At 37.1% G+C, this 27,936-nt stretch overlaps 9 protein-coding genes across 16 annotated transcripts; 3 read left to right on the top strand and 6 right to left on the bottom strand.

Annotated features, from left to right (window-relative positions):
- The first annotated feature begins 402 nt into the window (after positions 1-402).
- Positions 403-1,513, top strand: LOC137584798 (oxaloacetate tautomerase FAHD1, mitochondrial). 2 transcript variants are annotated; one of them, XM_068300365.1, is made up of 5 exons: positions 403-537; positions 603-714; positions 785-881; positions 942-1,088; positions 1,155-1,380. In XM_068300365.1, coding segments are annotated over exons 1-5 (447 nt in total). In that variant the 5' UTR covers positions 403-536; the 3' UTR covers positions 1,245-1,380. The 2 variants fall into 2 exon arrangements, with proteins under 2 accessions (XP_068156466.1, XP_068156465.1); XM_068300364.1 differs by having other exon boundaries at positions 409-537; positions 1,151-1,513.
- Positions 1,227-2,277, bottom strand: Obp93a (Odorant-binding protein 93a). The gene is made up of 4 exons (XM_068302032.1): positions 2,173-2,277; positions 2,016-2,120; positions 1,803-1,959; positions 1,227-1,740 (listed from the first exon to the last, which is right to left on the bottom strand). Exons 1-4 carry the CDS (start codon positions 2,275-2,277, stop codon positions 1,553-1,555), a joined length of 555 nt encoding a protein of 184 aa, XP_068158133.1. The 3' UTR covers positions 1,227-1,552.
- Positions 2,278-2,325: 48 nt separating this feature from the next.
- Positions 2,326-3,657, bottom strand: Taf12 (TATA-box binding protein associated factor 12). 3 transcript variants are annotated; one of them, XM_068299696.1, is made up of 3 exons: positions 3,548-3,657; positions 2,956-3,169; positions 2,326-2,889 (listed from the first exon to the last, which is right to left on the bottom strand). In XM_068299696.1, the coding sequence occupies exons 2-3, from the start codon at positions 3,130-3,132 to the stop codon at positions 2,569-2,571; spliced, it is 498 nt and encodes a 165-aa protein (XP_068155797.1). In that variant the 5' UTR covers positions 3,133-3,169; positions 3,548-3,657; the 3' UTR covers positions 2,326-2,568. The 3 variants fall into 3 exon arrangements, with proteins under 3 accessions (XP_068155797.1, XP_068155796.1, XP_068155795.1); XM_068299695.1 differs by having other exon boundaries at positions 2,956-3,394; positions 3,548-3,617; XM_068299694.1 differs by lacking the exon at positions 3,548-3,657 and having other exon boundaries at positions 2,956-3,530.
- Positions 3,658-3,711: 54 nt separating this feature from the next.
- On the top strand, positions 3,712-5,084 carry Ho (Heme oxygenase). The gene is made up of 3 exons (XM_068299693.1): positions 3,712-3,967; positions 4,039-4,559; positions 4,617-5,084. Exons 1-3 carry the CDS (start codon positions 3,820-3,822, stop codon positions 4,842-4,844), a joined length of 897 nt encoding a protein of 298 aa, XP_068155794.1. The 5' UTR covers positions 3,712-3,819; the 3' UTR covers positions 4,845-5,084.
- Positions 5,085-5,216: 132 nt separating this feature from the next.
- LOC137584346 (uncharacterized) lies at positions 5,217-8,825 on the bottom strand. Of its 2 annotated transcripts, XM_068299689.1 has the most exons (7): positions 8,402-8,825; positions 7,560-8,074; positions 6,940-7,499; positions 6,644-6,876; positions 6,095-6,585; positions 5,661-6,027; positions 5,217-5,598 (listed from the first exon to the last, which is right to left on the bottom strand). In XM_068299689.1, the coding sequence occupies exons 1-7, from the start codon at positions 8,754-8,756 to the stop codon at positions 5,381-5,383; spliced, it is 2,739 nt and encodes a 912-aa protein (XP_068155790.1). In that variant the 5' UTR covers positions 8,757-8,825; the 3' UTR covers positions 5,217-5,380. The 2 variants fall into 2 exon arrangements, with proteins under 2 accessions (XP_068155790.1, XP_068155791.1); XM_068299690.1 differs by lacking the exons at positions 5,217-5,598; positions 5,661-6,027; positions 6,095-6,585 and having other exon boundaries at positions 6,772-6,876; positions 6,945-7,499.
- Positions 8,826-10,003: 1,178 nt separating this feature from the next.
- Positions 10,004-11,548, bottom strand: LOC137584347 (uncharacterized). The gene is made up of 3 exons (XM_068299692.1): positions 11,285-11,548; positions 10,741-11,228; positions 10,004-10,683 (listed from the first exon to the last, which is right to left on the bottom strand). Exons 1-3 carry the CDS (start codon positions 11,475-11,477, stop codon positions 10,120-10,122), a joined length of 1,245 nt encoding a protein of 414 aa, XP_068155793.1. The 5' UTR covers positions 11,478-11,548; the 3' UTR covers positions 10,004-10,119.
- A 1,041-nt stretch (positions 11,549-12,589) lies between these two features.
- LOC137585977 (uncharacterized) lies at positions 12,590-13,996 on the bottom strand. Its single transcript, XM_068302040.1, has 4 exons — positions 13,816-13,996; positions 13,263-13,750; positions 12,846-13,200; positions 12,590-12,777 (listed from the first exon to the last, which is right to left on the bottom strand). Exons 1-4 carry the CDS (start codon positions 13,994-13,996, stop codon positions 12,626-12,628), a joined length of 1,176 nt encoding a protein of 391 aa, XP_068158141.1. The 3' UTR covers positions 12,590-12,625.
- A 2,370-nt stretch (positions 13,997-16,366) lies between these two features.
- Fer3 (48 related 3) lies at positions 16,367-17,035 on the bottom strand. The gene is made up of 2 exons (XM_068301200.1): positions 16,876-17,035; positions 16,367-16,818 (listed from the first exon to the last, which is right to left on the bottom strand). Exons 1-2 carry the CDS (start codon positions 17,000-17,002, stop codon positions 16,367-16,369), a joined length of 579 nt encoding a protein of 192 aa, XP_068157301.1. The 5' UTR covers positions 17,003-17,035.
- A 4,114-nt stretch (positions 17,036-21,149) lies between these two features.
- Positions 21,150-27,306, top strand: LOC137585524 (homeobox protein Hox-D8). 4 transcript variants are annotated; one of them, XM_068301329.1, is made up of 8 exons: positions 21,150-21,331; positions 21,504-21,514; positions 21,575-21,617; positions 21,679-21,752; positions 21,810-21,837; positions 21,919-22,152; positions 26,774-26,928; positions 26,992-27,306. In XM_068301329.1, the coding sequence occupies exons 1-8, from the start codon at positions 21,310-21,312 to the stop codon at positions 27,061-27,063; spliced, it is 639 nt and encodes a 212-aa protein (XP_068157430.1). In that variant the 5' UTR covers positions 21,150-21,309; the 3' UTR covers positions 27,064-27,306. The 4 variants fall into 4 exon arrangements, with proteins under 4 accessions (XP_068157430.1, XP_068157428.1, XP_068157429.1 ...); XM_068301327.1 differs by lacking the exons at positions 26,774-26,928; positions 26,992-27,306 and adding an exon at positions 23,669-25,190 and having other exon boundaries at positions 21,195-21,331; positions 21,504-21,528; positions 21,592-21,617; XM_068301328.1 differs by lacking the exons at positions 26,774-26,928; positions 26,992-27,306 and adding an exon at positions 23,669-25,190 and having other exon boundaries at positions 21,195-21,331; positions 21,504-21,528; positions 21,592-21,617; positions 21,682-21,752.
- The last annotated feature ends 630 nt before the right edge of the window (positions 27,307-27,936 follow it).

Consider the following 27,936-nt stretch of genomic DNA (forward strand, 5'->3'; position numbering starts at 1 on the left):
ACAACCGCAATATTAATAGTAAATAGAAATAGAAATTAAAAGAGCTTAATATAAGATTTGCTAAAATTAAATATAATTATTCATCTGTAAGTCAAACGACTGGAATATGGACATTTGGTTTATAGGAAAACCGAAGTCACAAGCAGTACCATATGATTTCCACCGCATCTGGCAACTCTGTATCTCCTGATCCACAGCATCTGCTTGGCGCCAATTCAAACGGATCAAAATTGATCTAAGTGATTAACGATTGAAGTTCATTCGCAGAAAGCTTCTAATCAATATTTGTTCGTTAATAAGATCTTGTATTTCATAAACGCATAGCTTAGCAAATAGATTTTTTTCTAAATTCTTCCTTTATAACTTTTATGAATCTTTGAAGAGTTGGCCACACTGCTGTTCTGTTGTTATTTAATAATTTATTGTTGATTTATTGACAGGGGGTGATAGTGTTAGGGGCACGTCTCTCCGTCTCTCTTTTTGTCCAGATAACCTTGACCAACGAAAAAGTAATCAACGCTTTTATTATTGACGCAAGTGAGTCCCATTATGATCTTGTTTCATAATATACAACTCATTTGTTCTTCCGACTTCAAATCCAGTGGTGCGACTCAACGCTCGTCTTTTATTCCGGATGTCCTGTCAAAACAGTCAGAACTTGACCAATTTTATCAACGATGGGAAAAAGATTGTGGGCGTGGCACTGAATTACATGTAAAAGATAACGTCCTGTGAACCCACCTTTCTCCGATATAAATACATATTCCTATATTCATCGTTGTAGGGATGTGGTCAAGGCCAGAAATGTGGCGGTTCCAACAGCTCCATTGGTGTTCCTTAAGCCGACCACATCGTATTTGCAAGAGGGTCATCCAATTGTGGTGAGTTTAGGGTTCTCTATTTATAATGTCAAACTTTGATCGAAATTCGACTATTTGCAGTTGCCAAAAGTTTTCACTAAAGTTGCCTACGAAGTGGAGCTTGGAGTTGTGATTGGCAAACTGTGCAAGAATGTTTCCGAAGCGGAAGCTATGAATTATGTGGCCGGCTATTGCTTAGCTCTTGATCTCACTGCCCAATGCAATCTTGTTAGTAGAAATAATTTCCCCATTTAAGATAATTTCAATTAATCCTTTGCATTTGATTCCAGACAGCTGCTCGATCGGCTGGTTCCCCATGGACTCTGGGCAAAGGCTTTGATACCTCCACACCTGTCTCGAAATTTATACCACTCGATAATGTAAAAGATGCCCACAATTTGCCACTATGGCTCAAGGTCAATGGGGAGGTGAAACAGAAAGGATGCACTGCGGATTTGATCTTTAAAGTGCCAGCTATTATTTCCTATGTCTCGCAGTATATGACCCTGGAACCCAATGACCTAATATTGACAGGAACTCCCAATGGCTCTGATGCCTTCAAGGCCGGCGATGTCATTGAATGTGGAATGGCCGATTTGGCCACCATCAAATTTCAAGTGTGTGACGAATAAAAAAACATGAGATTAATGCAATATTTAATTTTGTCCCCTTCTATAACATTTGACTCACTCCTAACTCTTTACATCATCGCAGGCCAAGAGATATTTACGCATGGCTTGACAATCATCGGAAATTTTCCATCTAGATGCGGGGCAATTCTCGTATACCTGCTCCATTATGCAGGCCATTAATGTGGCTGGTAAATAATCACACTGACCCTTTGAGCTCATCCACTGGAATTGTTCGGAGCGCTTCCGAGCTGTTTGTTAAGCAATTGAGGGGAATAGAAAAAGAACAGATACGAATTTAAAATGTTATTACCATAGTCCGTACATATGTTAAGGCTATGGCTTATCAGTTGTGACATGGTAGAATCGTTTTTATATTGCTGCTGATAGTTCCGTTGCATGGCTTCAACATTTACTGATCCATTGCTCAGAAAATAGCCTCTGATCTTGAAAAGACACTCTGCCATGCACTGCAATAGAAAAAAAGGTTAGAAAAGGGTTTGTATTTAGAGCCTGTTTTTCATACCGCATGGAGCTCTACTTTGTCCAATTGCCCCTTCTCCCTAAGCAAGGACTCGCGACAAGAATTGCTGGTCTTATCATGCCATTGCACATGACAGCAAGAGCTCAACTAGAAGAAACTCTTTGGTTAAGTCTATTTTAATGTATAATTATGTTCTTACAAATTTCGGCTGCTTGGCTTGATCACAGTTGGTGTAATTAAAAGACGAGCCAAGGATTAAAACCGGCATCAAGAGTAGACAGAAGTGGTTCAACTTTAAATACATTCTGAGTACTTTGAATTGAACGCTAAAATCTCTTGTTTATATGAGCACTTGATGAGCAAATTATTGTGATTTTTATTGAAATTATAAAAATTAATGTGGCATAAAGCCGGCTACCAACGAAAGTAATTAAAAACTATGTTTATTTTATGGATTTGAACTTTCGCGTAAAACTCGAAATTGCCGTATCGAGATATAGACAAGTGTTGATAATCGTTTACAATGTCGAATATATTTAAATTATATATAAATTCTAACTGATTGTTTTACTTTTAGTTAAATTAAATACAGAACCTAGTACTTTTTAATTGTCTTTCTGATCAATGCCAGACGCTGTTTGTGTGCCTCCGTGACAGCAGCTCGCTTATATGGTCGCAGTTCGTCAGTGCCAAAGCCTGGAATCCACATATTGTACTTTCGCTCGAAATGCAATTGCACATCGCGCACTTCAATCTTGTTGGATTTGCGATGACGGGCAAAAGCGCTGGTCGATTTAACTGTATCCTCAACAAAATCATCAATGATCTGCAGCAATAATTCCTCTACATCCTCGTCCAGTTGTGTGGTGGTGTCCACTTCGCGAACCAATTCAGTAAGACGAGGTTTGGTCAGCATCTACAAAAAAAAGGATTAAGATGGATTAAGAAGCAATTTGTATGTCATGCCAATGGCAGTTCTTACGGGTGTATTTTCGGCACCTGTGGGATTTGTGTGATTGGATATCGTTGACTTGTTAGCACCACCACCACCTGCACCAGACATTGATCCTGATCCAGTCGGAGCAGAAGAAGTGCCACCATTTTGTGAGGACGAATTGCTGTTGTTGGTCATGGGACTGTGCTGTGAGGGCGATGCCATATTTGGATTGTGCTGGTAGTGCTCGGCGTCGCCGTTGCTATCAAAAGTGGTAAAGAGATCCGACATTGTTTTTTTTTTTTTTGGTTTTTGTTTCGCTTTTGGTTTAACTTGCTGTTAGATTTTCTTTAACAGTGGAAAAGGCAGAGGAGAAGGAAGCGAGTAGGTGCAGGTGAAATAGGTAAAAATTAAGTAATGTAAACCAAAACCAAAGTGCAGTTGTTGCAAGTGTGTTTTACTGTCTGTTGCAATTAGTTGTTGTTGACTGTAGTAAGTGTGCGTGTGTGTGTTCGTGTGGGTGCAAGCACAATGAAAATAAAATAATTGTTAATCAAATCGTGTGTTAATTTCACCTATAATATCTTAAAACAAATACTTGGATCTCTATTCGCTATCACCACTAAATCCTTTCACTTACAATTAATTTTTACAACTTTTTTTTTTTTACAAAAAACACAACACAATTCTCGCCGCAATTTCTTTCTGAGTAAAACGCGCGCGTTTAAAAAACGCGTGAGTAAACCGCTCGAACATTTGAGTAAACGCGCGAACATGTTCGAGTTCGTGAGTAATGTTGTGTTTATTTTCAAAACAAAGAGTCGTCGGCATCAGCTGCTTTTTTTATTTTATCACGTAATTTGTATTTTGTCATTGTGTTAATTAATTCGAAAGAAACTGCGCAAAACAAAAATGTCAACGGACGAGGAAACAACAGCAGCTGCAGCGAGTGTGGGCGATGAAGATTATGTGGATATGAAATTTACTCGAGAATTGCGAAAAGCGACCAAGGATGTCCACAACTTAACTGATGTCTTAATCAATGCCAAGTTCGCCATTGGTAAGAAGATGCCACCATATTATGCCATTATGATAATCAATTAATTGTGTTTATGTCGGAATCCTTTGCAGCTCTTTCAGATGACGAGGTGTGGTATGATGGTCTTTTGGCTTTTTATGAAATTTACAAATTCTTCGAGACCCATTTGCCGGAGCGCCTTCTACCCAAGGAATTGTATAGGACAGAAGCTTTTGAGCGGGATTTTGCCTATTTCTATGGCGCCAAGTGGAAGGATTCTTATGAGCCACGGCCTGCCGTTGTGAAATACTTGGCACATTTAGAGGAGGTGACTGCCAAAAATGAGTTGCTTCTTTTTGCCTATGCATATCAAATGTACATGGCCTTGATGTCAGGCGGACAGATGTTGCAAAAGAAACGAATGATTGCACGTAGATTATGGATTTTTCCCAAAGGCAAGGAGGAAGAACAAAAACAGGCCGAAGAAGATGCAGCCAAGGCCACAGAAAAGGCAGCCGCTGCCGCAGCATCTGGTGATGGAGTAATAGACGAGGATGATCTACAAGCTCGACCAATGCCAGCTCAGGTGACCATTTGCCCACCTGGCTGTGAGGCCACATTTTTTCCGGAAAAAGTAAGTGCAGCTTAAAATATAGAGTTTCCATTTTCTATTATACTATTCTTCTTTCAGATCAATGTATTGAAGTCGAAATTGAGGCGTGTTTTCAATAGTCAATATGGAGCTTTCGATGATGACTTGCGTGCGGCCTTCATTGAGGAAAGTCGCAATGTTTTCCGCTTAAATATGGAGGTTGTACGCACAGTCAAGGGCGTGAATCGGGCCAATTTGAGGAAATTGGCAATGGCTGCAATATTTATCTCGAGTATTTATTTGGCCATTAAGCTGGTCATCAAGTAAAATTGTTTCTGCATGACTTTGGTCGTAAATAAGCATAAATTTTATAGCTTTAGTGTTTAAAAACAAAACAAAAATTCCGAACAAAAAATGAAAATGTTATGACGCTTTGGCGTTAAATAATAATGATTTAAGATCTATCGGATCTAACTTAATGTTTCCAAAGATTTAGCAATAGCTTTTGCCAAAACCTGTAAACATTTGAAATTAAAGCTTAAATATAATGGAATTTCATAGTGCAAATTTCTGTTGTGAATGCAGATATTGATTGGACGAAACGTTTAGAAATGTTATCACAAACTTTTAGATCAATGTGTGTCTTGTATCTGTTGTTGTTGCGAGTTTCTTCCGCCAGTTTGTCTTCAGTACACCAGGTGGATTTGAAATCTTTATTTGACTCGGCCAGGCAAATGAAATGAAAAATCGCAAACAGCTTCTATTAAATGTAAGGAAATGTCAAATTCTTAAATTCGTATTGTTAATTGTAGTATAGTAATTATGTGCTGTAACATAATTTTCAAATAATTATAACTATTTAACTAATTTTGATGTTTTGCGAAATTGTCAACATCTAATAAGCCACGCTTATTCAGCCAAGGCATCACCAGTTCAAAATGTGCTCTATATCTTTCATTGCCGTAAGTAGTCTTCCGCAATGCCTCTGCCTCAGGTGAGTCTGACATGAGTAAGTCGGGCTTAAAGTCTTCATTTGTCTCGGCCAGGCATATGGTCAATGTACTGCAGACAGTGCCAGGACCTAAAAACATAAATAGACATTGCATTGAATTTCCGTTTCCTCTATCTTTTTAGCTGACTTACCGAAAATGGGATGCTGAAGTAGGATGATTTGCAGCTCCTTGAGAGTGGGCACGAAACCATTGTAGTTTAGTAGCTGTGCACTCTCCACTAGATTTTCATGATACCATCTAATGAAATAATCAAATTTCTCCACTTTAATGTCCAATTGCGTGGAGCTCATAAGGAAATAGTAAAGATCTTGGGCTGGACTGCCATATTTGCCAACCTGATGATCAAGCAAATAGGTTTCCTTGATCTGACCATCATTGTGATATTGGAACATGATATTGTTTATCCAAGCATCGCCATGATTTAGCACATTAAAGTCATTATCGTCGATTTTAGCATCCTCTATAACAGACTCTACATACATTTCAAAAAGATTATCCTAAAAAAGATTTAAATTCATTAATGTGATAGGTATTAGTATGTTTGTTAAGAGAAAGGAGACTTACCACTTTGTCCTTGAATTCATTGATGCCCTCGAATTGGCTAACTGTTTCAATAAAGGATTTCTTACTAGGAGCAAGCATTGCCTTAAATATTGGAGCTGTCTGCTCAGAGAATATGCCATTATTGTATTTGTCTGGATAGGGTCCGTTTAATTCCTTGTACTTAAGGGAAGCAGCATGCCATTGGGCCAATTTCTTCAATGTATGTTTAGTGTGCTCCAAGTCCATGCCCTTCATCCGATCACACATTTTGAAACCGATTGCCTTTAGATTATCAAAAATCAAATATTCCACCTGGACATCTTTCTTTTTTAGCCTATATGAACGGGGACTAAATTGAACGGGTTGGCCAGCATCTGTGTATAATTTCTCAAATGCGGTTACATAGTTGGCGTAGACCTCAATCTCTTTGGGGAATAGATTGAAGGGCGAAAAATCTATTGCATGACTTGGGTTCACCTTTACAATGTACGACTTAGTTTTCGAACTGTTGTCTATAAAGTTAATAATCGAATGAAATTTGTGTGACTGTGTAATAGAATCATCTCTTACCCTTCAGTTGCACATTTATATCTACTTTGACCAGTGTAGAGGCATAATTATCACCTGGTTTGGTGGCCAACTCTGACGTACCACTCACAATCTTATCAAATGTGGGCTCAGTGCTTGCAACTATTTCACCAAAATCGCTTACATTTAACCAGTCGAAAATCTTATCAGAGTCGGGGACGGTAATAGTCTTCGCATCGCCACTCAGTATCGGATCAATCTTCACGGGCACTTCACTGTAGTTAACGAAAATAGGATTCTGGAAATCCATTTTTTTCTTTTTTTAATCTTTTACTCACTATACCTTCAGGAGACCGCGGTTGTCAAACCAAGGCATTAGTTGTTCGATTTGGTCACGATAACGTGGATTTGAGTATAAAAGATTTTTAAATTTATCACCAGCTTCCGAATCGCCCAAAAAGTTTTCCATAGTTGCTGCTGCAGTGGGATCCAATATGACCACCGGGAGGACCATTATCGAGGCGGTAACGGCCCAGGTTCCATATTTGTACAATTGCATGTGCAGTTCCCTTAATGATGGTTGCCTTCCCTCATAGCCCAGTAAATTCAGGTGTTCCACCAACTGATCGTAATAGTAACGAATCAGAAAATCAAAGTCTTTTACCTTGTGTTCAATTTTCACTGAAGTGAATATGAAATACAACAAATCCTGAGCTGGTGAACCATATTTGGGATTTTGGAAATCCACAAATATCATATCGAGCAGCTCTTGATTGGGTCCCTTTTTGAATAGTAGATTATTCAACCAGCAGTCTCCATGATTTAGGACATTGAACTCATCAGGATTATAATCAATTAAATTGAACATTTCCGAGCCCAATTCTGCAAAGAATTTCTCCTACAAACGAAAATGTTGGTGTTTAACCTTAACTCAAAATCATTGGATTACTGAACTCACGAATTTCTGTCTATATTTTTCACCATCCTTGTAGTTTGATAGATTTTTAAGGAACAGTTTAAACATAGGTCCCATAAACTGTTCCATAACGATTTTACCGAGTTCCTTGTTTTGTCCAAACATGCCATAAAGGAAGATATCACGGTATAGTCCATGCACTTCAACAAATCTGGCACTTGCAGCATGGAATTGGGCCAACTTACGCAATGCAAATTTGGTCTGCTCAAGGTTCAAGCATTCCAAACGATTTAGATTGCCGTAACCATCTTGACCCAGGTCATACATGATCACAGTATTTGCAAGTTTTGGTTCTTGGCTAGCATCTAATTGGTAGGCAGAAGGAGCAAATTTAATATCAATGCCTTTACTCGTATAGAGTTCATCAAGTTTAGGTAAAACTTCCGTATAGGCGGCATTTTCCGAGACGAAAAAGTTGCCCAATTGAAGCATTTGTTGCATCTCTGGTGTGTCGTGGGCAACTTTCATCATATAGGAAACATTTTTCGTCTGTTTATCTAAGAAAATATGGAGAGGTATATACATACATAAGCTTTAGCTTTAACGACATATTTGATCGATCAATAACTGCTGTCACCCATTGTCGCTAACATTATCAGAGGAACGTTTTGTTTTGCTATGCCAATTAATAGTCAAGTATGGTGAAATAGCCCAAAATAAATGGGGTATATATAAACTGTAGCTATCTGGCAATCAAAATAGTTATAAAGCAATTATAGATACAATTGGTCAAGGGCAGCCATTGAGCACTGTGCAAGTGACATCAGTGATCTTTTGACAAAAATTTACTTCTACATATAACTTATATCTATCGAGTACTCTACCTGTAAGCTCCACGTCGATAGTTACTCTCAGCATTAACGTTGCGTAGTTCTCTCCAGCCCCCATAGCGGGCTTCGCTGTAAAGCTTCGAATTTTAGAGAATTGAGGCACAGTCGCTTTGAGAATATCAACAAATTGCGTCTCATTTAACCATAGTGGAACCAATTTAGTATCTATTTCAACTGCTGTAGGGGGTGCTCCAGCTGAGGCTGCAGTGGGTGCGGGACTTGGACTGCGACTGGGTGTGGTCTTGACCGCCAACTTCTCTTCCACATCGATAGTTGTGGCCGAGGAAGTCCTCTGTTCAACAGGTTGAACATTATAGCTTCTCTTTGGCTTGGAACTACGGGAACCCATATTCAAAAATATTTTTGCCGTACCAGACAGACAATTTTGATAGACAATACGTGACCGTACAACTGCGCGTTTAATTTCAAACTGAAGGCCCGTTCACGAAATCACTTTGCTATTTATACCATCTAAATCACTTGCTTACTTAATTGGCGCCTACCCCACCGTTAGCAGTAAAAACAAAATAAAAAAAAACACACAGAATTGATAAGTCTTTTATAGAAATTATATGTTTTATCAGGCTTCGGTTTGCACCTTCAAGTTAACACGAAAAATGTTTGTGTAGATTCATCGAAGTTTATAAAATGAAAAATTTAAACTAGTCAGCATTACAAACAACAACTCATTATGAAATCCTAGGTCCCATTGAGGAAATTGACTTACTGATGGTTTGACAAGAGGCCCGTGCCTTAAAAATAAAATTGTTTGTCTAAACATATAATAATTATCACGTTCCAGCTAATCTAAGCCCACCAACAGATGTTTGGTTAATCTAATAATAAGGCTTATGAGACTATCTTATCTTTTAATGATTAGTTACTACGCCCATTTGATTTGATTAGTCATATGAATGATAGTTCCAAATGTAAATTTCTTAAACTGTGTTTCCTTTTCTTTTGTTTTTGATGTATCAGACTTATGAGAGTGTTATACAGGTTCAGCTGCCCTTCTCTGCCCATACCTTTGATACTAACAGTTAAGAAACAATTTTCGATATAAGATATTATATATATGTATATATGAAATAAATGATTCTCAGATACCAGGAGGATAGACTAACTCATAATTTATCTCCTTCCAATGTGTTTATCTCCGAAAACTATTCCATCTACGCCACTGCTTTTCGATAACAACAATATGTCTTTTATGGCAGTAACGTCGGTGAAAAATTTAACAGGGTGTCGAAAAATATCTAGTCCTATTTGGCCTATATAATTTGATTTTCATGGATTTTTTCCAACTCTGTTTTGTAGTTTCGAGCAATTTAATGTTTGATCTTTGTATAAATGGTTTTGAACTTTTATTATATATAAAAAAAAAAAAAAGAAAAAGCTTTGTTCAAATATTTAATTAATGAGTTAGAAAAAAAATATTTGTTTTTACAAAATTTAAAAAAAAAGAAACTTTTAAATTCCACCAATCAGAGTATGAAGTCAACGAACTGTTTTTTGTTTGTTATTGTAGAATAGATCTTATCAACTTAATAATAAACCCCACAACATGCATTAGAACTTATCAACAAACTATAAATATATTTAAGTGTATGTTATGTATGTACATATGTACGTATGTATAACATTTTTTTATTAATTTTATTATTATCACAAAAAGCACACCGAAAGCTTCTCTGTATCAGTTGATAAGTTTATTATCTTTGTTCAAAAGCACCGCGATTGTAGGCCCAGGGTAGAATTGCCTTCAGGTTCTTCACAATTCTCGGGTTTTCGAAAATCACATTTCGAAATTGATTACCATCAGCCTCCTGATTGATAAGAGTATCCATATTGGCTTTATCATTACTATCGGTGAGACATACTGGCAGGAGAACCGATACGATTGGATATATCCATTCGCCGTGTTTGATAATATCCTGATGCAGCTCTCTTAGGGTGGGCAAAGATTTGGGATACTTTAACAATTGAAGATTTTCGGTCAATTTCTCATGATAGAATTGTACGAAATAATCGAATTTTGTTAATTTCAAATCAATATCAATCGATGATAGAATCATATAGAGCAAATCTTGGGCTGGCGAACTATAACGACTCATTTGTAGATCGACAAAATATGTGTCCTTCAATTGACCAGCTTCATCGTATTGGAACATAAAATTATTACACCAGGCATCGCCATGGTTAAGCACTCGGAATTCATTTTCATATCTAGGAGCATAGGCCTGGAACATATCGGGAGCCTCTCTGCTGTACGATTTCTAAAAGAACGATCGTTTAATATACGAAAATATTCTCCTGTCAGTTTTAATTCTTACCAATATCGGTCCCAAATATGCCACATCACAAAGAGGAAGAGCCTTTATCAAGCAATCAGCTTGAGTGTCGCGAAATTCTTCAAATTGATCTATCTTGCTGCAAAGATTACGATCGTAGAGATCCAAAAAGGGTCCCTTGGTCTCATAGCGCACTGCAGAAGCGGCATGGAACTGGGCTAATTTCTCGAGAGCCGCTTCAGCGTGTATTATATCGAAACCGATTTGACGGCTGACATTCTTGAAACCTCTTGGACCTAGGTCTTCTAGGACAACAACGGGCTCTTCCACTTTCTTTGCAAAGGTATAATGTTTAGGGCCAAAGGTAACCGCTCTGTTAGCCTCTCGATACATTTTCTCGAATTCTGGAACATAATTGGCATAGCTATTGTTCTCCTTATCAAAAACCTTCCAGTCGCCGACCATATCACGTATGGATTGGGCTGTGGGCAGCACTTTTACCATATAAGAAGTGTTCTTCTGGCTGCCATCTAAGAGAAGATCAGTTATATAATAGTTCTATGGCTGTTGATGATGGCTGATTTACCTTTCAGTTCCAATGTAATCTTCACACGAAGCAATAGAGTTGTATAGTTCTCCCCTTTGCCAGATGCTGGCTCTACTTTAAATTCTTTAATACGGCCAAATTCTTTGAAATCTTGTTGTAAAATCTTTACAAATAGTTCTTGTTCTAACCAGTTTGGCACTGGCTCCAAAACACTTTCGTTTGCCTTGACCATAATTGTTTTTTTTTTTTTTGGTTGGTTAACGTGTTTGTGGCACCTCGAAAAAAAACTCTGTTCAATCTGTTCTAATGTCTGTCTTTTATATGAATTCATTTTGCCTCTTGTTCAACAACATTTTGCAAAGCTTACGACTATAAAGCTTTATATTTGATTTCATCTCTTTTTGTTAATAAACAAAAAATGCTTGGAAAAAAGCTCAAACAGAGTTCAAAGCGTGCCAATCACTTGAGGTAGATAATGGTTTGCCTGGGTAGAGTATAACTATCGTCTCTAAGCATGACTAAACAGTTAATGTCCAAATCAGCAAGATTTAGCACAAAAATTTTTTGCTGTCCTATGTTTGACTTATAAGATAACCCATTGGATCTTGTTAGGGGACATCACGCTTGAACGATCGTCAATTGTTTAGACTAGTTAATCGTGACAAGGGCAATAATTTTTCAAATAAACTTAATTTTTAAATGATAAATCGGTGTTTGAAATGTTAAATATTAGAAAACGAGTCGTGTAGAATCCAGTTTAAAACCGGAATTTAGTGTCGCCCAATTACACAGGTCGACACAAATGAGTCGAGCCTCAGTTCCTCAGACCGGACTAGACTCTTCTAAGGGATTACTGACTAAATAAGCAAATTGACTCAGGTTTAGGGTATATTTCTAAATTAAAAGTGCAAATAATAATGGATTTTCTCACTTAAAATTAACAAAAATTGGTAAGATTGATTCTACTTTATCTCGAAAAGTGTCAAAACCACTTCTTCAGCCCTTTACATTAATTCTGATGAATAGAACAGTATACTCTGGTCTCTGGACCTTAGGTTTGTCGTCCTGTGTTATCATTCTGAGCACGTGTAAAAGAGTATTAAAACTTCGTTTGGCTGTTTTTATATTTGCATATTGACAGATTTTCTAGACGCTTAATTTCTCCGATGATTAGTTAGTAATTAGTAATAACCAGGTCTAGTAATTTCTAGTCTTATCTCTGCTTGTCGTTGCCAAAGGTGATATTTTAAATAATATATTTCTATTGATTTTTTATTGTTAGCTCAGCAAACATTTCAAATTATCACTATAAACTATAGTGAATAAATAAACATTAATTAAGTATTTGTCTGAAAATGATTTGTGCATTTATTTACGTGCTCAATCTTCCTCAAAGTACCCACGATTCTCGAGCCAAGGTAAAAGTTCCTGTATCTCTTGAGAGAACTTCGAACCCTTGAATAACTCATCGATGTCATTGGTATGGAATTCAGAGAGAACTATTGGCAGTATTTCAGTTGATACCTCAAATGCTACAATAAATAATAATAAATGTAGAAATGTTGTACAATAGAGTTCAATTAACTTTAATTACACCTACCCCAATGTCCAAATTTCAATAAATCCAATTGCAATTCGGTCAGTGTGGGCAATTTGCCACGAAACTTGAGAGCTTTCAAATTGTCAATCAGCTGATCGTGATAGTATTTCACATTGGCGTCAAAATACCTTGATTTCTCCGCAGGAGCTGTCAATAGCAAATTCAATAGATCATACACAGCTGGTCCATACTTTGAGTAATGAAAATCAATGAAAAGTATCTCCTTAATATGGCCAAATGCATCGCCATTATATAGCAAATTGTTTGGCCAACAGGATCCATTGAGAATGACATTAAATGAGGTTTTAACATCCAACGTCTCATTATTTTCATTAAGAGAGTTTTGATAAGATTTCTGGAAAAGTAATGTTTTCAAATTTTTATTTGTAGAGAAGAATCCTTTTCGAATTCACTTACCACTTTATCCTCATACTCCCTTACATTATTCGATCGCAAACTCTCATGAAATTTGGTTTGCAATAAGCTTTTCAGTTTCTTAACTCTATCATTTGATGATTTCGGGTTTTCTTCGAGCTTTGGCAATTCTCTTATCTGAGCGGGGTTCGCTTCTAGATAACGTGCCGTTGCTGCATGATATGCTGCTAGTTTTGATAGCACAATCTCCATGGCCGGTTGGGCCAAACCATTCGGTTGACTGGCCAATCTATAACCCTTGGATTGCAAGTATTCCAAGTAAAGACAGTTCCTCGACTGCAAACTACTTCGATGGGGTGTGAATACAATATTCTTGCCCACATCCTTGTAGAGCTCTTCCAGAGCTGGCAATATCTTATCATGCATAAGAAACTCCACCTTGAAGTTCTTCTCAAAGGGTACAATAAGCTCATCAGCCTTAGAAGCAGCTGGAGACTTGACCAGGTAGTTAAGAGTACGGAGAACGTTTGCTAAGGAAAACAGGAAAATATTTGGATTTACAGTTTCATGTTTTTGCCTTTACTGCAAAACTTACATCTTAATTTGGCTTGAACCAGCACTCGCAATGCAGATTGCTCGGATCTACTGCTTATGCTCTCGATCTTTTGAAATTCGGGCACATCTTGAGCAATGACATGTTCTAGTTCCTTTTGATCTAACCAGGCTGGTACAAACGGATCAGTGGACACTTGACTCACAAAAACTGGCCTCGACATTTTCTCTCGTCTCGTTTTTCTCCTCTTTCTCGTTGCAAGTTTACCAGTTGCCAGTATACTGGCTTGAGGTTTGGCTCTAAGATTTTCGCTTTGCCAATCAACAAACGTTTATAGGAATTTTCTATTATCGCCAATGTACTCCCGATAATGAGTGCGTAAACAAGAATCGATAAGGTGACATAAATTAAAAACTGCAAGTAAGTACTCGCACAATTCCAAATTTACAGAGTCTGGCAAACAAGCAAGATATGATTGGCAAAACTTTGGTGATTTCATTATTGAAAAAAAAAGTCTCCGCCAAAATATCAATGAAAATTTGTCCCTAGGCAGTTTTGATTGAAATCTTTTGTATATAACATTCATCAAATCAAAGTATTTCTAATAAACCAAATCAAATCATCAACATCTGTTAGCATCACTTAAGCTCCCATCTATCATGATCTAATACTTATTGCATTTTTGCTCTAATAAACAAAAAGTGTCTAATATTTTGGCGAAAAATTGCCCAAAAATGTCTGCAAAGCAAAAATTCAATTAATTTGTCATAGCGATTTGACATGACGAAAGGGAATAGGATCAGGACACTAAGGGATGATAATAGTCGTTAACAGATTAATGAAACTAACGATAGAACTCAGAACTTATCACACTTTTCGTATAAGAAAATTGTTACATTTTTTAAACTTTCTCACACCACAGGTAGCTAAAGAAGCATTGTATTTAGATTTTTTAGATCAAAATCTTGAGAGATTTACAAATAGTTTAATCACCAACACGTGAACGCACTTCATAACAAAACATAAAACATAAGTCAAAAGGCTAACCATATGCAACCCTTAGGATTTGGACTTAATGCGGCATGAAGTGTCACAAATTCATCAAAACATATTGCCACAGACAGGAAAAAAACCGAGCATACAAGGGAGGGAGGGTTGGTTCTTCCCCCCTTTTAAAAGTCAGCCCTCTGCAGAATTAATTTGCTCTACATAAAAAAAGGGAATGCTAATCTGTTGAAAATGGGCGTTCAACGCAAAAATTCCTTGGTATTTAGAGTCAGACAAGGGACAATCCCTCTTCGAGTGTTACAAGTGTTTTGGGATCGGAAGATCCATAACTAGGGTTGATGCAATTGCTATTGAATCGCTTCTGACCATCCCCTTCTACCTTTCTCTGCCACAGTAATTTATTAATAATAATTTTACGCTTTGTTTACGTTGTCACATTTTGTGTAACAATTTCTTTCCCGTTTGAGGCAACCTTTCTATAGTTTTTGTAACTAGGTAGGTAATCTGACTTCATTGTGGACATCAACATGTGGTGTTCGCTTCCATCAGCTGCAAGGATTCTCAGGCAAATCAGGAATGGATGAGCAATCAGGGGATATGCTTGTTAAGGACTGGAACAAGTGCGGTTCATACCCGTTGCAGTCACTGTTAAGCTGACTCGATTTATCAGGTGGATTTTGGTGGATTATTTCACGGTGCTCGGTTTAATGTTGGCAATTTCAAATGATTTTTCAAAAATTATACAACAGAAGCTAGTCTGATGACGCATATTTATATAAGATTGATCAGAAATCAGAAAGAATTATTAAATTAAGTAGAACTACCTTTTATTACTATCAGTAGGCCAGTAGAACAGTTGAAAACCTTTCAAAAACCTTAATTTTAAATTTGATGAACACAGAGTGCCGGGCTTTATCTGATTAGTTGGATGATTTCCATGCAAGATATAATCAAATAATAAGTAGAACTACTCCTGGTCTATAGATATACATATATAAAATATTGTTTTATCGTGTCGATTAAGTATTCAGACAAGACAATTCAAACATTCCATAACTACAAAATGGAGGTACTAAGCAAGACAGAAAAACTCTCTACATCATCATGTATATTGTTGTTGTTATAAGTATAGGATATAGTTGTAAACTATCAACCTAACTATATTTTACAAGCACTGGCAACTAAGGCCTTCGGCTTACAATTAGACGAAAACTACATCCATACACTAGCCTGGGATTCGAACCCGGGTCCTTGTTGTTCAGTTGCCCAATTAACTGGGTCACTTAGACAACTCATCTACCGAGGACTGCATCATCATGTATAAGTTTTGATAAAGATAAGTGTTCGAAATCATTCAGACATTCACAATAATGTTAACAAAATGTAACAAGTTCTTCTATAAATTGTTTTAAGTTTTTTTTTTTTAGCATTGTATTTCATCTTCTTTTCAAAAACGAAGTAACCATTTTAATTTGATCTGTTTTAGGTATTCAACTCCACTCATTTAATTATAACAAAACAAATGAAACAATATCACTCCTCTATTTAAAAATCATCTACATTTATCCAAAAACTTGTCTTGATTTCAAGACAAACTGTGACTATAGGGCGATGCGAAATCCCGTTGATATGCAGCTGCCGGATGCAAATGATGCGGATGAATGGGCGGAGGCGGTGGTGCCGCTGTCTGATGGTGTCCATTGATGCCGCCGTACATATCGGAGCGAGATTTGTGGGAGTTTGAAGGCGTGCCGCTCAGCAGCTCCGCCATGAAACCAATATAGGTAATGGCCAGACGCAAAGTCTCGATGCGGGATAGACGCTTCTCATAGGCAAAGGTAGGTACCTTGCGGCGTAGTTTATCAAAGGCTTCGTTTAGGTTGAACATGCGACGACGTTCACGTATGTTGGCAGCCCTTCTCTGGGCCATGGAAGCCACACGGCGTCGTGTTTTCTTTAAGGAGCTGGATGAACTGCGTCCATTGGTGCTGGGACGTTGGGGCACAATTGGAGCCACCTGAGACCGTTGCCATAGGGCTAAAGGATTGCAACAACTATTAGTCCAATTTTTGAGTGAAAAGCAAGGAAACTTACATAAATCGCTGCAAGGAAAACCTGCAATGAGCTCTTGATAGGGCACAATGGGAGGTGCCTCCTGGCCCCATAATGGTTGGAATGGAACCTCTGGCATATATGTTGGTTGCTCGCTTGGATGCTGCATGTTTATCTAACTCTGATCTTGGGTTTTTGTGTGTGTGTGTGCTAGCTAGACCTTGGGTCCTTTCTACTTGGAAGACTGAATTGAAATAAATTCTGATTGCAACGTCTGCTTTCAAATTAGCTCGGTGGTTCTCTTTCTAGTTAGGCTTATTGGATTTTCCAACCCCTCATATGAATCTGAGGAGGCCATTTTGGATTGGCAACAGTTTGAAGCCGTCTGATTGGTTGTCCCAATTCGAAAATTGCTGCCACCCTGCAGCTAGAGAAGACAGTGATGCAGCGTCTGGCAGAAAGTTGCTCTGCAGAGATTGTGCATAACGAAAACTTAATGCTGACAATAGTTGTATAATTCTTTTATAATTGTAGAAAACAAGAAGGGGAAAATATACGACAGATTTCTTTAAAAAAAAGTAGCTAAAATTTAACATCTCAATAAAAGCCAAGCATCATACATTTCTTTTTAGATCCTTTAATTTTGTCACTCTTAATAGTACCCATCCCTGAACCACCCACTTTGAAAGCTTTCTCTTTAGTGGCTTTAGCATTTGGTTGTTGCCTTGGCTAGAACAGCTTTTGTATAGTCAATGAAGTTAAGCTTGGGTAGAACTAAACCACATTTTAAAGTTAGTCTGTGCTAAGATAATTTAAAGCTAGATGAATGTTTAGGAGTTTTAGAACTCTACGAAATTCTTATAGTTAGGTGTTTCATTCATCCATATCGATTTGAATTGATTTGATTTTGTTGATTTCTGATTGAATTTTTATAAATATTTTAGAAAATTTATTAACATGGAATTTCTAAGTCTTTGAATCCTTTTACATATTGTACTTACAATATTCAAAATTGAATTTTCTGAAATTTGTGTTTGGCCTGCATTTCCTAAAAGTCCTATCTGTTGCATGTCTTTGTTTTGTTTTTGAAAGGACTTTCTCTTCAAGCACTTGGGAGAGTGCTCTTAGGGAGTTCAGTGCGCCAGCGCGGATAAAATTGGCATTAGTCAACAACAGATTACTCTTTGGAATATCTTCAGATGACTCTAAGAATATGCTACTGTGTCTTACCCATTCATTAGATTTCATTATGCATAGCTCTTTTTACAACAAAGTCATCCTTAACAATCAAAGAAGACATTTGTAACTGGATTGATTTAATTTTTACACCAACTACATAAATTGGAGACTAAAAATGTCTTTGTTATAGTGTTTTCTTTTTAATTTTGTGTGGTTTATATTTTTGTCTTTTGTGTAAATTTCTTGCAGATTGAATAAACTTGAAAGCACTTCATTGTGTCAATAAGCGCCAAATTGGATATGAAGTGTGACTTGGTTTACTTGGTTGTCAAAATCATGGCATCACTTGCTGCTTAACGATTTCAATGGAATATACATATTATATAAAATAAACACATATATGTAACTTGTTCTACAACACTTTCTTAGTTTTCCTTTTTGAAACTCCATTTAACGCGCCATTAAAATAAACCAAATACAAAACTTCTGCTTAATAATCTTTTGATTTTGTTTTGTAAAAAAAGCAAAATTCAAATTCAAAGACATTCTGACTTATCCAGGAACAACGTTTTTTATATACTCTTGTGAAAAGTTTACCAATTATGTTTAGATATAACACCTGATTTAGTCGTTTATATTTTTAAACCATTGAGATGATTTGCCAAGTATTAAATGAAATGAATATACCTTATTCCATAGAGCATTATAATAAGTGTCTAAAGCGATTTGTTTGTGTCTGCGTCTGGAAAAGTACTGGGCAAGACAAGATTTATGCGCCTTTATGTATGTATGTAAGCTTGGTTGATATAGCAAAGCAGAACATAGGGAAAATATGAATAAATTTGTACTGTTGCTACTATTGTTGCTCTTGTTGTTGCTGCTGTTCCTGTTACTGAAACTTCTTAATTTTCCAGCCAAATGCGTTTTATTTATGACATAAATATGAAAAATTGTATATTACCTTCGTCTGGCATATGTTTTGGATTGAAAGAGTGGAAAACTGAGAAGAAAAAGCGCTAGACCATTGGAGTTTGAAGGCCATACATACATAGTGTACCCCAAGGATTCAGTTTTGCTCAAAAAATTTGTCCACTTTCTTCTAGTTAATTCAGAAGAAATATTGTACCAGGACTTGGGAAGTCTTATGGATTGGGAATCTCTTACTCAAATAATGGCTCTTACTCCCTCTGCCAAATATACTTAATATTTATACTATTTGATTGATGATTCTAATAATTTTAAGAACTAGATATTCAACTTAATGGAATGGGAGTAAACGAAAGTCATCTGAAATCAATTTGGGATCTGTTTGATTCGGGTTTATCAGTCTCTAGTTAATTAGTAGTCAATTATTTCGCTAATGAGCTACCACATTAACCTCCACAATGTGGTAACTTCCAAGTAGACCAAAAATTAATTTGCCACACAAAAAATAACAACAAGAGTCAACTGCTAGTCGAAAGCTCCATGAAATATGCCCTGTAGTTCAGGCATATATATGTAAGAAGAACGTATTTATAAATATCATGGCCAAGATGCGCTCTGCTTTCGCTCTGATAAGCGAGAAATGGCGACAACTGTGCTTCGCACGCCATTCCCTTTTATAGCGTCCGCTTTTCTTTACGAGGCAGGCATGCCACGCCCCGTATGACCTTATCGACATTAGCGCCCTCATTTCAGGACAGCCGTTTGGGAGAGCTTCTTCATTAGAAAGGGCCCTCTCGTCCTCTGGTTTGTTGGCACAATTAAATAAAACGCCACAGCGGCGAGTCAATTTCTTTTTTGGCGTCTCTGTGGCATGAAGCTCATTAGGTCAGCTTGCTTTTATTGTGTGCCGTAAAAGTGTCCTGTCAACAGAGTTGGGTTCTGGGCTTCGGTTCGGTTTGGTTCCTTTGGCTTGGCTGACGGATGAAGTAAGACAGCACAGGGCAATCAGTTTTCAAAAATCATAATGGATAGGACATATATACATAAATGTGGACCACAATGCGGTCGTAGCGCAATTAAAGTCCATTCTTTTAAAGCTTCACTTTGAAATTAAAAATCAACTATCTAACAATCACTTTAAATGGGAACAAAGAGATGGATAAGGCAAACTTTTGACTCCTCGACTCATAAAAATTGAAAATGCCAAGCAAATTGTCTCTCAGGGAAATTGTTGCGCAGTAAAAAACAAAAAATAACAAAAAAGTTTGACTTGCCCTGTAATTGGCAAAAGACAAAAGCGGAAATGAGTCGCGTGTGGGCGGGTGTAGCTTGTCAGTCAGTCAAAGTCATTCATTCATCCAGGTAAACTCGGTGCAATTTTGCATTCCACAACCAGCTGCAAATGCACAAGGCAACCTAATGAGAAAACAACAACGGCAGCAAACTAGTGCAAGTCTTTGACACAAATCAGAGATAATCCAAATCGGAATTCTATGGAATTGATGTCCAATTTGCACTCTCTGCCTCATAGCGAGTCGAAATTTAATTACAATTAGAATTATGATTGTATATGCATCTTCCTCATCAATATCGAGAAACTGAAATAAGCATTTAATTGTGATAAATTACACAAAAGGAGCATTAATTTTGAAATCTTGATTAACTGTTAGCATAATGGCAATATATACACATACATATACATACAGACATACATATGTATGGATACGCCGTTATATAAAATTGATGTGAAATCCATATTGATAGGAAATAAAACGACTTATCATGTTAATTAGTTTATGGTTTCCATTTAAACACATTTTATAATGGATTTCATTTTAGTTGTTATTAAACATGATTATATAATATGCATTTGTATGTGTACTATAATAGGAAATATACATAATTAATCGGCGCATATGTATAAGTACTCTGAGTATTACTGATTTATGTACAAACTAATGGCTAATTATTTATTTAGTAGAGTGCATTAAAAATTGTTTGTAATATGTACATATTTTCATGATCAGCATGAGAAGACGAGACGAAATAAGACGGAATGAAACTTGTTATTTTAGTTTCTACAGCCTTATTGATTTAAAGTTGGATATAGCTGCCAGAAAAGCAAACCTAGCTTTTTTGGTTACCCAAGGTTGCCATACCTCAGATTTCCAGGGTTGACAATAATAATTGTCGATAATTGTCGTAAACTACTAATGGAACTGATGGGCAGCACTTACACTTACACTTTCGACTGACACGTTTCACATTTTTAAGGAATTATAAAAGACGATTTTTTTTTGCAAATTTTTTGGAGTTTTTAGTTTACAATATCTAACATAATACATATATCTAATTTGTATATATTTCTTAATGGAAATGAATAAAACAGCTGGTATGTCCTTTATTTAATTACATTTTTTATAAATTTAAGTGAATACATACATATGTACATGCATATATGTATGTATGTAAGTGACTGTGAATGGATTTGTCTGCCGTGGCAGACAGCGTGGCGTCGCTTAGCAATTTAGCACATGTTTTGAGATTTCTTCCCTTTTTTTCAGCTCAACCTAAGGTAACCTTAAATATGTAAGTATTTACGCACATTTAAATTTCATCCATGAACTTCTTACAGCAAAGACGTCCAACTAGGACACTTAAGAATGATAAAGTTGCCGGTAAGTTGGACTTACCTCAAGCTGTCTTAAATAGGTGTATTTATTCTTTAATTTTGTGCAGCAGATTTAGGTCCCGAGCAGCCCCAAACGTCTGAACCAACTCCGACCTTGAAACCTTCATCTCAAGAAGAAAATGTATGTAACTAACTTGTCCAATTAAAACACTTGAAAATTTTCAAATTGTATTTTCAGATTTCTTCAGCCGTTCGCAGTGCTTGGGGTAAGGTTTCTTGATCTTAAAGTACTTTTTTTTTTTTTTTTACAAAATAATCCTATTTAATTATGTACATTTGTTTTGTAGAGAAGAATTTTGACGTATTTGGTCCTATAGTCCAAAAAAATGGATTTACTCGCAACCTTAAGGCGGATAGGATTATATGTGGTTTTCCACGTAATCGACAATTGGTATTTCTTGTTCAATTTGGCGAAATCGAAGAAGTTGTGACCCAACCTGACATGAAAAAATATGCTCCACAACTTCTTATAGATTTTTATATTGCAAATTTACATGATGGTCCACTTGAAAATTGCAAAGGTGAGTTGAATGTACATACATATATATAAATTGAGTTCATTTGATGGAAACTAATGCCCATTAAAGGCAACGACAACTTAAAGATGCTGTTGTTGCTGCTGCTGCCAAAGAGATTATCGAATTTTGAAGCACCTTTTGGCAGACAGCATTAGGATTCAGATTCAGACACGTTGACAATCACGATTTACACGTCTGCAACACGCCCACACGTTCAATACAAATAAATCAGACAAAGCATCTAAATCTAAATTGTATCGCATTGTGGCACAATCTCTCCGCCCCTTCCTACAACTACAATATGTATTTGATATTGAGAAGCTTACAACGGTTTTGTGTTTCCCCAAGTAGAGCACATCCATCGAAGAAAGAAATGATGTTGGAGTAGGTGACGGGAGAGAGAGTATACCTTCCAATTGGCTACCATGTTGATATCGTATCGATTTCGTGGCACTTCTTTTTATGTTGTATAGTAAACAACCTGCCACAATTTCCCTCTATTTGAAAATGGCAAAGGATTGCGGTTCTGTCTGCCACAACTGCTAAATAAAAAGTGAAATATGCTGACAACGCTTATTTATAGAGTGTAGAAGGAATCTAACTCAAACCTCTCACAATTTTGTTTTCAAAATGTACATTATTTTAAGGCTTGAGGAAAGAAAATGGCTTTAAATTGCTTCAATTTTCATTACTTTTACTTGTCAACTATATAGATACCTATATATCTCACCAACTTTGGTGATTACTCCCAGTTATGTAGATTATCCATACAACTTCTGGTTTGTTTGTTGGGCAAAGTGATTCCTTTTGCAAAAAAAAAAAAAATAAGGTGTTCCATCTCTACTTATGAAATTATTAACCTTATCGATTATTTATATTCAGCTCATTTTATACTGAAAACTTTGCTGATTACAGGGAAAATGCACAAAAATTATGAATCAATTTTCCTCTCAACTTTTCCACTTTGCGCTAAAGCGAACTTGCATAAGTAGGCACTAAAGCGCAAAATGGCAAATAAGAAAGGTTTTTTTTTTGTTGTTTTTAGTTTTAAAGTACAGAGGGAAATTATAGTCAATTTATTTAAAGGTAAATTTACATAATCCATTGCAAAATGGATGAAAGTGATTATTCCTATGAACAAATATATACATATATATTGCTTGCCAAAAGAACTTTTCAAATTTATATCTTGATACATTTTCTTGTAAATTTAAAACAGAACCACCCTTTATTTCTTAACAACTAACTTTAGTTAGATTATTTCAATTTTATATTTTTCTTGTTTATCAAAGTATCAAAGCTTTGGATGTCAGTCAGATTTTTCAAGGTAGTACCTGTGCTCAGAGGCAGGTTATTCAATTCGTTTTTATTACTCAATAGAATTCTGTAGTATTTCAGAACACAAAACACCTAACAAAAACGCACACATTTTTTTTGTTTTTTTTTAAATTTCTACGGCTTTTACAAATCATGGACTTCCCGGCACTTAATTATGACAATGGCAATCCTTTTATTTCAGAAAATTTTTTCGAAATTATGCAACATGAAATTTATCAACGTCCAAATTATTTAAGCAATTCGGCTAGTCCTTTCGGTTCCTTTGGCGATATATTTAGGTTCGAGGATGGCAGCGGAGATGCTAGTGGTCCATTGTTGGGCAGCAGCAGCTACTGTGGATTTGGTGTAGTTCAAGGTCAAGGGCAAGGGCAAGGCCAGAACGAAACTGAAGGCGGTGGCGTTGGCGGCAGCGGCGTTGGTGGACAGGATGAAAACGGCGCGAACCGTAATGTGACCACAATGACAACGGCCATGGCATCTTCAACCATGATATTAAGTTCGAGGACAAGTCGTTTTGGGTTAGCCGATATGAACAGAAATGTGATGGATATTGGTGAACAGCGGCAACAACAACATCAACGACAAACGACTGGAATATCCATGAGCTTCAGCATGTTATTGGCAAGGAGTTTGACAGCGGAACCGACACGTTGCATGAATCCAAATATATTTCCGTCCGTCGATGGTGTGCCGTTCATTATGCTCGGGCAAGAGCGATTCGAATTGGAACCAAAGACGATCTTTGTGCTGGGCATGCGTCTGAATGTGACCAAGAATGATATTCTCATGTTCTTTAGTTCCGTGGGAATGATCGAAGTCAATGAGCATGCGAAAAGACCAAAGATTTTTGTGTACAAGAATAGGCAAACCGGACGTTCAAAGGGTGAGGCGACCATTACATATATAAGTCCATTCATGGCCGAAATGGCCATTAGATGTCTTAATGGCAGCAAGTTTATGGGAGAAACTATAACGGTTTTACCAGCATATCTATCCACGCGCAAGGGTCGTGGCATTCGCTATAGATATCCCAGAGAATTTGCTCCATCAAACAATCGGGAACAGCAACAGGATCGGCAGCAGCGGCGTCGTCAGCAGCGTCAACGCAAATGGAGACCGGCTCGTGACAATTGGTATTGCACGTCGTGCCGAAATAGCAATTTTGTTTGGCGCTCCAATTGCAATCGTTGCAAGGCCAGAAAATCGGAGTACGCAGCCGAACCTAATTTCAGTGGGTCAGCATCTTTCATGAAAGTCGCTCGACGATGGCGGATAATGAAGACCGATTGGGAATGTTGCTACTGTTTCAATAAGAATTTCTGGTATCGTCAGAAATGTAATCGTTGTCATGCTCCCAAAGCTGCTGATATTCCAAAACCCGTCACCCCACCCCGGTCGGACAAATGGGAATTGGAGCTTGGAAATGGTGCCTAGGGTGCTTAAAAAGGGTCCAATCCACTGATTATTTCAAAATTTACAAGTGTTTAAAGCAATATCAAGTATCAATGCAGATTAGCAATGGTTTGTCGTTCTCACAGGCAAACCCGAATCCGTCTGCATCATCAGTGGAAGAATATCCAAATTCTTTGTGAAGTGAATCCATTTCCATTAAATGACGACTTCATATATTTCCATATTAATAAGTTTCCAACAGAATAAATGTAAAAAGAGAATATTATTTCTCATGTTAAGTTAAATGTTAATTAGTATAACCTTCTAAACATTTCATAAATTGCAGAAAATGGTTGACGGGTAATGTGGCCATTTTGGCATCGTTTCAAGGATACTTGCGGCTTGTTTTCATTAGTGCTAATGATAGTGTGTTGAATGACTCACACAGCAGAGATTTTGGTTCATATGAGGGATGCCAAACATTACTAAGTAGTAATCTATGCGCATTGTTTCTTAGAAGTTGATTTCACTTTATGTACTTTAAGTTGTTGCTGTTGCTAATTATTTCTCCATTGGTCTGCAGAAATTTAGTTTGTTGAGGTTAAAACAATGTTGACTGGCACCTGGCACGGTCCACTGCCACATTAATCTACTTAATCCGTAATTCAGATAACTGAATATTTAAGCTTCAGCACAAAGAAAATAAAAGACTCTGAATTCTAATCGTTTAATGAATTTATTTACTTGCCTCCCTCACCTTTTTTCCCATTGGAGTTAACTGCAGTCAGTGGCCCTGTGGCCAACCACTTGAATCTGTCCCACACAAACCGCTGGCAGTATGTACCTTTCAGTTACCCCACTCCCCTCTTTTTGCTTCTTGGTAAACTTGCTCAGTTTGTTGTGTGATTTAATCAAAGTTTGCAGTAGGAGCCAAATCTTGCCCTAGCCTGCCCGCGTTGTGCATTTGCCTGGCACACGCTCACCCGCACCCGCACTCTCAGTTGTGGATGGAATGGGGGAAGGGCATAGGACGTGATAGAGAGAGTTTGTAGCTGTTGTGAATTTACTTTGCACTTTCTTCCACACGGCCGAAGTTGGCAGCTGCTGTTGGACGGACTTGGTCTTGAAAGTCGGCTCTTGTTCTCGCCTGCAGGATATTTGCGTAGCTGTACCTGCTGTTAGCCGCATTCCGCCTGCCCCCCATCTCAGCTCGGTGTGTGTGTGCGCAACAGTGTCACACTTCAATGCCTTCAACCCACCAATCCCTTCATCGGTGGCATCTGCTGGGGATGCCGCTTTAAGTGCCAGCAGGAGAGTAAAATGCAATAAACACCATTAGCTAGAACGACTGCGCTCTATGCCCGAGTCCAAGACCAGGACGAAGGTCTTTCGTCTATACCAAAGTGTAACAGAAGAAAGCCAAGCCAACAATCCAAGTAGAAAGAGAGGCACAGGCACCAGCAAGAAAACAAAAAGCAGCAACAAAATGCGAAAGTAAAGCGAAAATCAACTTAACTGAATTGAATGAAAAAGTTTTAAACTGCGGGTGCCATAAACTCTGAATGCGGTTGAGTTCAATATCTTCCTGTCCAACAATGAGAACAAACCAAAGAGAGGGAAGTTGGAAATGCAATGCATTCACAGGTGGAGCAAAGGAAGAGGGGTCTGAGGACTTGGACTAAATAACTTGTTCGCTGATACCAAAACTTGCAAGATTAAATTGTATATTTAAGTGCTAGCTATTAAAAATTAATTTTTGTTGGTTTTTTTTTTTATACAAATTTAAAAGGTAAATTGAATGCATCTATAGCTTTCTTTTCCATTAGAAGGGGTCATAACATTCTACATTTAAAGTTAACTATAAATGTATAATTCTCTTTTTAATATTCTTTAGCTATTACTGAAGGTCCAATGGTTAAGCCTGTTGGTCGTAAACACCATTCCCAATACCAAATCTCAGAGATGCAGCTTGAGTTCCAATCAAATTCGTATTTGACTCCAGAAAAGTGTCAACATTTGGCTGCAAAATTGCAATTAACTGAACGTCAGGTAAGTTTAACTATATACATTTAACGGATATATAAAGTATGTTGAAATTTTCCTTGGTTGCAGCTTAAGTCTTGGTTTTCGAACCGACGCACAAAGATTAGAAAACTCTCCATTCTTCAGGAAGGACCCCAATAATCGAATATGTTTTAAACCGGTGATTACGCCCATGGCTGAAAATGGCCAGATGAGGCCATTTGAAACTGCAGTTTGCCTTCAAATTCAATAAATACATTGGTAGTTTTACATGATTATTCACTAGATTCCATTTCCATTTGATATCTTTCACTTTCAATTAGCATACACAACTTTTCACAAGAACAATTTAATTATCATAAATTATGCATCATTAAAATGAAAGAATAATTTCCATTGAAATAATATTAATCGCATTAAGTATACGCCACTTGAACGGAATTGGCAATTAATTGCTACATAATCCCACAGCATGTCAGTATATTGTAATCAAGCAGAAATTCGTACTTTAAATATATATTTTACACAAACTGAAACTAAATACAAAAAGCACACGACAACAACAAATATTCAATTTTTATAAAATCGAATAAAATATAAAAAAAAAATAAGAACTTTATATATATATATATGAAATATATTACCATTATGAAATCGGCCAAAAAACCAAAGTCTATATTATCGAGTAGTCCAGCCAAGAAGAAGCAGACGCAGGATAAGCAAATGTTCCCAAAACGTACGTTTTTCCTCGAGAGCAGTGTTGCGGCCAGAAACAGATTGACAGCATTTCGAACCTATGGATTTATGAAAACCACCAGTACCGGAACTCCATATCCAAGATGTGCCGATCCGCTTGACTCTGGAATGTTGTCGGCCCGTCTGGCAGTTGCCAGTAAATTTAAATCAAAAGTAAAATCATCGGATGATGTTGATGAAATTGAATCAGCATCTGATGTGATCAATGAATGTAGTATATCCAATTTAATGGCCACGGATGAACCTAAGATGGTATCCTTTGAGGAGCGTCGTAAGTTA

This window comes from Drosophila tropicalis, unplaced genomic scaffold, assembly GCF_018151085.1.
Source record: "Drosophila tropicalis isolate 14030-0801.00 unplaced genomic scaffold, ASM1815108v1 contig_878, whole genome shotgun sequence".
Taxonomy (NCBI): Eukaryota; Metazoa; Arthropoda; class Insecta; order Diptera; family Drosophilidae; genus Drosophila; species Drosophila tropicalis.